Source organism: Oreochromis niloticus, linkage group LG10 (assembly GCF_001858045.2).
Source record: "Oreochromis niloticus isolate F11D_XX linkage group LG10, O_niloticus_UMD_NMBU, whole genome shotgun sequence".
NCBI classification, from domain to species: domain Eukaryota; kingdom Metazoa; phylum Chordata; class Actinopteri; order Cichliformes; family Cichlidae; genus Oreochromis; species Oreochromis niloticus.
This window is the reverse complement of record NC_031975.2, coordinates 569,155-579,558: the sequence shown is the minus strand read 5'-3', so window position 1 is coordinate 579,558 and position 10,404 is coordinate 569,155. Positions and strand designations below refer to the sequence as shown.

The 10,404-nt window shown below is 41.8% G+C and overlaps 1 protein-coding gene and 1 long non-coding RNA gene across 4 annotated transcripts in view; one reads left to right on the top strand and one right to left on the bottom strand.

Annotated features, from left to right (window-relative positions):
- Positions 1-4,648: 4,648 nt before the first annotated feature.
- Positions 4,649-5,762, bottom strand: LOC102082224 (uncharacterized). Its single transcript, XR_267699.3, has 2 exons — positions 5,644-5,762; positions 4,649-5,455 (listed from the first exon to the last, which is right to left on the bottom strand). It is a non-coding gene; the product is annotated as an uncharacterized LOC102082224 (long non-coding RNA).
- hlcs (holocarboxylase synthetase (biotin-(proprionyl-CoA-carboxylase (ATP-hydrolysing)) ligase)) overlaps positions 5,392-10,404 on the top strand; it is a 51,309-nt gene continuing 46,296 nt past the window's right edge. For all 3 annotated transcript variants that reach the window (XM_005462981.3, XM_025910719.1, XM_005462980.3), the window contains exons 1-3: positions 5,392-6,104; positions 8,257-8,397; positions 9,932-10,094. In XM_005462981.3, the coding sequence (XP_005463038.1) occupies positions 5,730-6,104; positions 8,257-8,397; positions 9,932-10,094 (679 nt within the window). In that variant the 5' untranslated portion in view covers positions 5,392-5,729. The remainder of the gene's footprint in view (positions 6,105-8,256; positions 8,398-9,931; positions 10,095-10,404) is intronic.

Genomic DNA, 10,404 nt, shown 5'->3' with positions numbered 1-10,404 from the left:
TTTAGAGTCAGAAAACATCTGAATGAATATTAAAAGTTCATATTCTTTGAATAACTGAATGACTAAAATGTGATCCCTCCACTTGGATGCACACAGTTTTAAAGGTTTACATCTCTGAACTTTTAAAGACATGCTGTTGGAAAGAGAAGAACGATGGCTTCGTTTTGAGGGTAAAATGATGGCTGTAGAGCAAACACTGTGGACACAGCAGCAGTTGAAAGAGAAGTGTTCAAGATGAATCTTGGCACAGTGAGAGAGAGAGCTCGTTAGGCAGGCAGGCAGGTGTGAGCCTGGTTGCTATAGTGACTGCACCCACTGGCTCCATACACACGCGCACAGACATGCACCTCACTTTTGCTGCTTAAAATGAACAGAAAAGTCAGGTCGAAACAAATCGCTCCCAAATGAAAAGTACAGGTCCTATTGACAAAATTCTTTCACCGTGAGCGACAGCAATGTCCAGTCTACCTAATTCTCAGTTTTCATGCTTGTGGAGTTTATTATATGGACGTGGTGACAGTGTAAAGACAGCCTGTACTTCTGGTTTTCAAACGAACCTTCTGAGCCATTTTAACATTAGAGTCTATGGAGGAGTTGGAGGGAGGAGGCTGTGCATGGGTGACATTTATGAAAGAACCATAACACCTAGTACAATAGTAAACACATTGGATGAAAGAGGACAGCGATGGCTATGTTTTGAGGGTAAAATCATACCTGTAGAGCAAACGCTGCGGACACAGCAGCAGTTTTAAAAAATATTTTAAGATTAATTTTTTCGCTCCTCTCACTCTAGCAGTTGAGCTGTCTCACTCTAGCCCCAACATTCCGTCCCATACACACCCATTATAAACGCTGAAACGGCTGAAAAAACATCATGAAACTTAAACTGGAACTGAAGAAAAAGTATAACAGATATTGAAAAGATAAATACAAGTTGAATAGTTGAATGTCTTGTCTTCGTTTTAAAGTTTGAATGGTGGCTCTATGTCACCATATGTGGAAGTAGATACAGTTTAAAGAGGAGTGAGTTGAATGAGAATTTGAAGGGTCTCTCCATTGAAATACATGGGAAATTTTTGTTGAAAAAAGTTGAATAATTTTAAAAATATAAATGTTATAAATGAGAAAAATAGAAGCAGTCATGTCCAAAAGAAGAGGAATCTAATGGTGTTTGAATGGTTTTTCTAAGTTGAACGGTTTTGAAGGAGATAGAGTACAAAAAACGTACGGAATCTATAATAATAAAATAGAATAATAAAGATTACAACAACAATACTGTGAATGCTTTTACAAGCATTCACACTAATAAAGATTAGAAGAACAATACTGTGAATGCTTTTACAAGCATTCACACTAATAAAGATTAGAAGAACAATACTGTGAATGCTTTTACAAGCATTCACACTAATAAAGATTAGAAGAACAATACTGTGAATGCTTTTACAAGCATTCACACTAATAATAATAAAGATTAGAAGAACAATACTGTGAATGCTTCCAGCATTCACACTAATAAAGATTACAACAACAATACTGTGAATGCTTTTACAAGCATTCACACTAACTAGAAAGTGCATTTTCTGAAGAAACTGCAGTGTGAATGCTTGAATCTGAATATATGCACTGAAAAGAATTAATTGCTGAATTTTAAGTTAAAAATGTTGAATGAGATGAAAAATACAGAAATTTTCACCTGAAAACAAAAGTGCTGAACTGCTAAAAGCTGAAATCCACACAGAAGAAGTTGGAAAAGAGCTGAAAATGTTTTAAATGTAAATTAGAAAAACCTAAGTAATGAGAAAAGAAAATTTAGAGTCAGAAAACATCTCAATGAATATTAAAAATTCATATTCTTTGAATCACTGAATGACTGAAATGTGTGATCCCTCCACTTGTATCCACACAGTTTAAAAGGTTTACATTTCTGAGCTTTGAAAGACACGCTGTTGGAAAGAGAAGAACGATGGCTTCGTTTTGAGGGTAAAATGATGGCTGTAGGGAGAACACTGTGGACACAGCAGCAGTTGAAAGAGAAGTGTTCAAGATGAATCTTGGCAGAGTGAGAGAGAGCTCGTTAAGCAGGCAGGTGTGAGCCTGGTTGCTATAGTGACTGAGCCAGGGGCTCCATACACACGCACACAGACATGCACCTCACTTTTGCTGCTTAAAATGAACAGAAAAGTCAGCCCCAAACAAATCGCTCCCAAATGAAAAGTACATGTCGTATTGACAAAATTCTTTCACCGTGAGCGACAGCAATGTCTAGTCTACTTAATTCTCAGTTTTCATGCCTGTGGAGTTTATTATATGGACGTGGTGACAGTGTAAAGCCAGCCTGCTCTTCTGATTTTCAAAGGAACTTTCTGAGCCATTTTAACATTGGAGTCTATGGAAGAGTTGGAGGGAGGAGGCTGTGCATTGGTGACATTTATGACAGAACCATAACACCTACAATAATAAACACATTGGATGAAAGAGGACAGCGATGGCTACGTTTTGAGGGTAAAATCATACCGCTAGAGTAAACGCTGTGGACACAGCAGCAGTTTTAAAAAAAGATTTTAAGATTAATTTTCGACCTGCTTCCACTCTAGCAGTTGAGCTGTTTCACTCTAGCGGCAACATTCCGTCCCATACACACCCAGACAGCTACAGGTACCTTGGTGTTCATCTGAACAACAAACTGGACTGGACTCATAACTCAGACGCCCTCTACAGGAAAGGGCAGAGCAGGCTGTACCTGCTTCGGAGACTCAGGTCGTTTGGAGTGGAGGGCCCACTCCTGAAGACCTTCTATGACTCTGTGGTGGCCTCAGCCATCTTTTATGGTGTGGTCTGCTGGGGGGGCAGCATCTCTGCTGGGGACAGGAAGAGACTGAACAGGCTGATCCGAAGGGCCATCTCTGTTCTAGGATGCCCTCTTGAGCCAGTGGAGGTGGTGAGTGACAGGAGAATGGCGGCTAAGCTGTCATCCCTGTTGGACAACATCTCCCACCCCATGCATGAGACTGTGACAGCACTGAGCAGCTCCTTCAGTGGGAGACTGCGGCACCCACGGTGTGGGACGGAGAGATTTCGCAGGTCTTTCCTCCCCACTGCTGTCAGACTCTACAATAAAGACTTTTGCAGCTGATCAAACACACAAACCCACACATGTGCAATAAGACTGCTATACGTGCAATTCTTCTTCTGACGAAGTTGTTTTTGTATTTTCCTACTCAGTTGTATATAGTATTTGTATTTCTATTTTATTCTATTGTATATATTATTCTATTCTATTTTATTCTATTGTATATAGTATTTTATTTTATTTTATTGTATTTTATTGCATTCCAGTGTTTTCTAATTTCTGCTACATAACTTTGCACTTTTGCTGTAACAAAACAAATTTCCCACCTGTGGGACTAATAAAGGCCATCTTATCTTATCTTATCTTATAAACTCTGAAATGGCTGTAAAAAAGGATGAAACTTAAACTGGAACTGAAGAAAAAGTATAATAAATATTGGAAAGATAAATACAAGTTGAATAGTTGAATGTCTTGTCTTCATTTTAAAGTTTGAATGGTGGCTCTACGTCAATGTATGTGGAAGTAGATACAGTTTAAAGAGGAGTGAGTTGAATGAGAATTTGAAGGGTCTCTCCATTGAAATACATGGGAAATTTTTGTTGAAAAAAGTTGAATAAAATTAAAAATATAAATGTTATAAATGAGAAAAATACAAGCAGTCATGTCCAAAAGAAGAGGAATCTAACGGTGTTTGAATGGTATTTCTAAGTTGAACGGTTTTGAAGGAGAGAGTACAAAAAACGTACGGAACATAAAATAGAATAAAGATTACAACAACAATACTGTGAATGCTTTGACAAGCATTCACACTAATAAAGATTAGAAGAGCAATACTGTGAATGCTTTTCAAGCATTCACACTAATAAAGAGAAACAGAAGAACAATACTGTGAATGCTTTTCAAGCATTCACACTAATCAGACCATTTAGAAACAGCATTTTGTTTACTTGTGTTCTCTTTGTCTAATATTTACATTTGTTTGATGATCTGAAACATTGAAGTGTGACAAACACACAAGAATGAGGAAATCAGGAAGGAGGGGCACACTTTCACGCCAGTGAACTCATAATGTATATACAAATAAAGTTAATAACTTTATTAAAATAAAGTTATTAATAAATATTATTGTTCATACATGACACTGTAACCAAAGCATTTTAACATGAACTTGGATTTATGGTAAATGGACTGATTCTTATATAGCGCTTTTCTACTCTCCCAAAGTACTCAAAGCGCTGTATACAACATGCCTCATTCACACCCACTCATGCAAGCACTTCTAAACGCAAGTGCAAACTAATCTACATTCACACTCTGATGGATGCATCAGAGGGCAACTTGGGGTTAGTATCTTGCCTAAGGATACTTGGCATACAGACTGGGGAAGTCGAGGATCGAACCACCAACCTTCCAGTCAGCAGCTGATCTGCTCTACCACCTGAGCCACAGCCACCCCAATGAATGACAAACGGCTTTGATTTGTTGATGTATTTCTTCATCAAAGAATAGGAAGCATTTATTGAACCTAACTTTCTTCATATAACTACAATCTTTGTCTGTGGTGTGATGTGCACAAAATAACCAAAAATGTTTCACATTTCATTTAATTGGTATCATTGCCAACTATTTTGCATGGCTGACAACAAAGATTGAGTTGCATTTCTAGTAAAAGTCTAACAATTCAACGATTTGTGGTGAAAAAATATAGTGTTAAAATTAATTTCCCATGAAATAACAGTGTCACATGGGACTGGTGCCTGTCCAGCTGTAACATGGTGACAGGTACATCCTGGACATGTCACCAGTCTGTGTAACATAACTGGATGGAAAATGTAGATGGCACCATTTTTATGGTTTTGTTACTACATTTCTTGACTTTTTTTTTTTTTTTTAAATTAAACGCCAAAGGAGACATTTCCAAAAACAGTGACTTTTAGTTCCAACTAATCTTTTCTGAAATAACACTTTTATGCTAATTGTATGCATGTATTTGGATGTACGGGAATATCTCGCTCTCTCCCTCCTTCATTAACAACTTCAGCTTCCTTCCTTCTCTCACTCTTCTGTGCAGAGATCACAAGTTTAATTTTCTAAAAGTATTCAAACATCACCAGCTTTTGCAGTGCGAGTGGAAATGGGAGAATCTGACACAGACGAGTTTTATTGGAAACAGCAGGGCACAACCTGCTGCTGCACATCACAGCTCTCTGGACAGTCATTCAGCTCCAACGATACAAGTCTGCATCAACAATGGTGATTGAACCATCATATGTTGTGTTCATCATATTGACGCAGACCGCGTGCACACTGATCATCGGTCGGCTTCATCACGTCCTCCTTACAGCAGCTGATGGACCACGACAGCTTCAGCATAGCCGCTGGTAGCTTGTTAGCACGATGAAGCATGACATATGGAAGGACATGGACAGGACAGAGTCACTTGCGTAAAAGCTGGCAGGAGAATATGAAGAACCTGAACACTCACTGTGAATGACTGACTTTATTTAAGGACTGTAAACAAACGCGACACCGAGACGTTCAAACTGGATGTAAACAATGCTCCATTAGATCACCTGGATTATAATTAATGCAGTCATCCCGTCGGACAGCTGGCAAAATGCAAAAACCCGAAGAGGAAACCGAGATGATTTTCGCATAGATGGCGGTAATGCGCCCCGCCGCTTGTTGCTACCTACCACTAAAACCAAAGAAGAAGAGCTGTAGCGTTAGCTTCACGGCTGTGGACGCATATAGCAGCGATGCTTCCGAGTTGGTTTCAGTTGAGGAGCCACCATGGGCGCTCGGTGCGCAGCCTAACATGCTCATAACGCTGTGCTACGTCTACATGTGGGTGCGCTTTCACAGGTGCTACTCTGCGCTGATCCGGAGCAGTCTGTCCCGGCTGAACAGCAGCAGCTTCAGCTTCAGCCTGTGCTCGCGCCGCGCCACGCGCGCGCGTTCAGGCTCGCTTCAGCTCGAGGACAACGTGTTTCTTCAGCGGGGAGATAAGGCCGTGTATGTTAGCGAGCCTCAGGTTGGTCACCGGACACACGCTTACGTCATACCGTGGCGAGCGAGTACTTCCTGAACGCTTTAAAATCCTACTAACGGCAGGTTGACGTGTGTGTGTGTGTGTGTGTGTGTGTGTGTGCGCGCGCGCGCGTGTGCGGTGGGCTGTCACACGCGCAGGTCCCCACGGAGCCTGACCTGAACAGCACGCTGAACACCTTTCTGAAGCTGTGCCGCAGCTAAACGGATGGAAAGCTGCGAGTTAGGCTGGCGTTCACTCAGTGATACTGTGTGTGTGTGTGTGTGTGTGTGTGTGTGTGTGTGTGTGCTGCAGCAGCAGCAACACGAAGCTCCTTGTGCCATTGGTGTCTCATTGTAGTGTCACTGGTGTCTCACTGTAGTCTCACTGGTGTCTGTGAGCTGTGCATGGCTGTGCTATATAGAAGGTGCTTATGCTGCTCTGAGTCTATGGCCAGACCCTGGTGCAGTGCTACATCCTACTTTTTCATTGGCTTGATTGTGTGGATTTGAACTTGCAGAGTAGTGCCAGAATGGCAGAATTTACAGGCAGTTATGCAGCTCTATGACTGGGTAACAGCAGCATCTGTCAGAATAAAGGCAAACACATTACACAAAACTACAAATAAGTTCAAGAAAACTGAAATAGAGACATATTTTCAAATACATATGGCATACAGTCACAGGCACTTTAATAGGTACAGCTGTTAAAGAGCCTGTACTCCATTCACACAAATCTCTTATCGGCCAGTCAAATGGCAGCATGCAGATGTGGTTCACCACTGGCTAAAGTTCAAAGCGATGATTACTAGGTGCTACCCACAGTCATCTTTCTGTCAGGAAAGCACCTGAAGCAGCTCCCACTGAGAGTGCAGGGCACTGCTGACTGACATTTGACCAGGTGGCCAGTACATCAGACACACCAGCTGTCAGCTGGTAAAGTGCAGTAAGCGAATCATTCCCGGGAATTGGCTTGGTTATATTCCAGTTTATTCTGACAGCAAGACTGGTTCAGTGTTTTTTGTTTTGTTTTTTTGTTTGTTTTGTGGAATGTAACATTTGTAGACTGAGACGTAGCTCATTTGGTGTTTGCTGTTTTCCTTAAGCCACTATGCTGGCACTAATCATGGCAGCACAGGAACAAGCTGTGAGCACAAGAGCCATAGAGGCTGGGGTCTATCACACCAGGCAAGACCCCAGGTGCAGGCTGTGTAAAGATGCCCCTGAGACAATCCAGCACATAACAGCAGGGTGTAAGATGCTAGCAGGCAGGGCATACATGGAACGCCATAACCAAGTGGCCGGGAAAGTGTACAGAAACATCTGTGCCAAGTATAACTTGGAAGTCCCGAGGTCAAAATGGGAGACACCCCCTAACCAACTGGACATAGTGGTGGTAGACAAACAGAAGAAGATGGCCGTAGTGATTGATGTAGCGGTTCCCAATGAAAGGAACATCAGAAAGAAGGAACTCGAGAAATACCAAGGGCTCAGAGAAGAGCTGGAGAAGATGTAGAGGGTGAAGGTAACAGTGGTCCCAGTGGTAATCGGAGCACTCGGTGCAGTGATTCCCAAGTTAGGCGAGTGGCTCCAGCAGATCCTGGGAACAACATTGGAGATTTCTGTCCAGAAGAGCCCCTGCAGGATAGACCGCCTGCAGGGGCGAGCGGGGAATTAAATTTTTGTGTGTGTGTGTGTATAGATAGATATCTCCGCAGGCCAGTACCTCAGGTCTGGCCTGCGAGACTGAGTAATGTAGAATATGTAAATGGAGCATGGTGAAATGCTGAGCAGTGTTAGAATCAGGATCCACCCTTGTATGAAAACAGAACGAGGTGATTGTAACTACCACTCGTGTCTTGCACAAGCATGGGAAGAGTGAATGCAGAGGAACAGGTCAGCTGTTACAGTATGAGGGACGAGTCTTTGCATCGGAGCTTTAACAGCTGGTCATGCTGAGGCCATTCCCACAATGAAATAACTCTGTTACTAAAGCCATCTTAGCCCAACACTTTCATATCGGTCACATTGTACACCACGCTGATACCATACTTGATAATGGGGCAGTCAGAAAACATGTGACTATTGTTACTAACTACTTTATGTTTAACACTTTGTAGTGTTTGAACTTGTCGTCTGTTCTGTCTGTACTTTCCCAGGTATGTGAGGACCTCAGCCAGTGGACTGTTCTCCTGCGGTCCTCTACCGTTTATGCTCCACGAATAGACAATATTTTTTTCATCATAGAAGCTACAGAACATAAAGTGGGCTCTCCTTCTCATCGGCCGTCTAATAAGAAAGTAGGCACCGTGCTTTCTTAACTTCTGTTCTCATTATGAAATAACAAGCTTGTGTGTGTGTGTGTGTGTGTATGTATATGTATATAAATATAAATGAAACACTGACTGGGTGACTGGCTCCAGCACAGCTCAGGTGTCTAAGAAGAGCGCAGTCCTGGGAACAGCAAAGATACTGCACAGGACCCTAAAGCTCCCAGCCTCTGGTAGAGGACCCGAGGGATAAAGACAAATGCCAAAATTAAAATATAATGAAATGAATAAAATTTGGATTTTGTTTTGTAAGCTCAGGGGAAAAAAGGTGGAGGTATCTGCTCATTTATTCAATAGTTTCTCTTGATCGCAGCTTTTCTGCAGTGTAAAACAAAACTTTATTCCTCAAAGTAGTCATCCTCTGCCCCTGACAGATTGGACGCTGTAATAATGAAACTAATAACAGGAGAGTTGCTCCAGGAAAAGAAGCCCAACAGTGCCCTTTACTGGAGACGTTCATCAGTTACTACACTGAGATACTTTTGCAGTCTTTCAATAAAAGTTAAAAGGTCCCATGTCATGCTAATTTACAGGCAAGATTAAAACAACAACAGAAATGCTCCATTTCTTTCAAAGAAACTCATAATTTAAACACCATGTTTGTCCTCACCGTTGCTCACCAAGAGACTGTAACAACGTTTAGTGTCCAAATAAGTAAACCTACTTCACTTTGTCAAATTCAGAAAGTTCCCTTAATTGTAGCTGAGGGCTTAAGCTTATGTGAATGCTGATGTTTGTCAGTGACGTGGTTCTAAAGTGATAACAATTTTCTTTTAAATGGCTTAAACACATTGGCTGGTTGTCACTTTTGTCCTAATGAGCTGGCTCTTATTTTATGCTTGTTCCAACGGAAAGAAAAACAGCTGAATGTAGAGTTGGCTGTACTTTAATACAGAACTATGAAGAGAAGGGAGCATCGGCCATACGTAACATTAGCTACCCACCATGCTAATGGGACGATCCCATTGTTGTAATGTTGCCGTCACAAATCGGAGTAATTTACCAGGTCTTTGTACTTAAGTGTGTTTGTAATACAAGCGTCTGTAGCTAGCATGCAGCTGGCAGGTGCTAACGTGACATCAGTGTAAATGAGGCCGTTGTTTCCTTGTGCCTCTTTAAAACACTACACTGAATGAACCGGCGCACAATGCAGAATGTGGATACTAATGGTTTTGGTGGTTATGATGGTTTTCATATTTAGTATTTTAGCAATGTTAAATGTAACACACCGAAAAATATGCATTTAACAAATATGGGATAAAGTATGTGTTCTTCTGGTTTGTGCTGATGGAGCCGTTGATGCTGTTCAGATGATGCTGTGGTTGTTATTAGTTTAGTTTTTATGAAGTGAGGTTAAAAATGGACACGTGACCATCATTACAGGCTTATAACATTGTTTCTGTTCCAAACCCCTCCTGAACACCAGGTGATGATGTAGTAGGCGGGGCATGCTGAACTCTAACACGTGTCACTGTGAGTTGTGTTGTGTATGTGTTGTGTGCAGGTGCTGAAGTTGTCCGACTGCTGTCTCCCTGTGGCGTGTTGCCCTGGCCAGCCGTTCAGGGCAGTCGCTCGAGCCACCGTGGAGAGCTACAGCCAGCTCGGGATAGCTTTCATAGAAGATCGCCTCCAGCTGGACAATGGACTTACGCCCTCAAAGATAGTCCGTATGTTGTCTTCAAGTAGATTCTCTACAATGTTGTTGTTACATGGTATCACACCTCAGTTCCTTACTCATGTCTCGTTTGCATTGAGTATTATGTTGATCAGCGTGATTAATAAAGCCCAACAAAAACAGCACTTGGAAAGTTTCCGCTGCCAATACCTTTATCTTGTCACTGTAGAGAAAGCGATGAGGATCGTACTGAAATTCTGTTGGTCAGGTCTTGCTCCACCCCTCTACCAAACGTCCTAGTTTACGTTTCCAAGATAAAAAGAAGCGTGTTCTCATCCTGAAGTAGCTTTTTAAACTCAGCC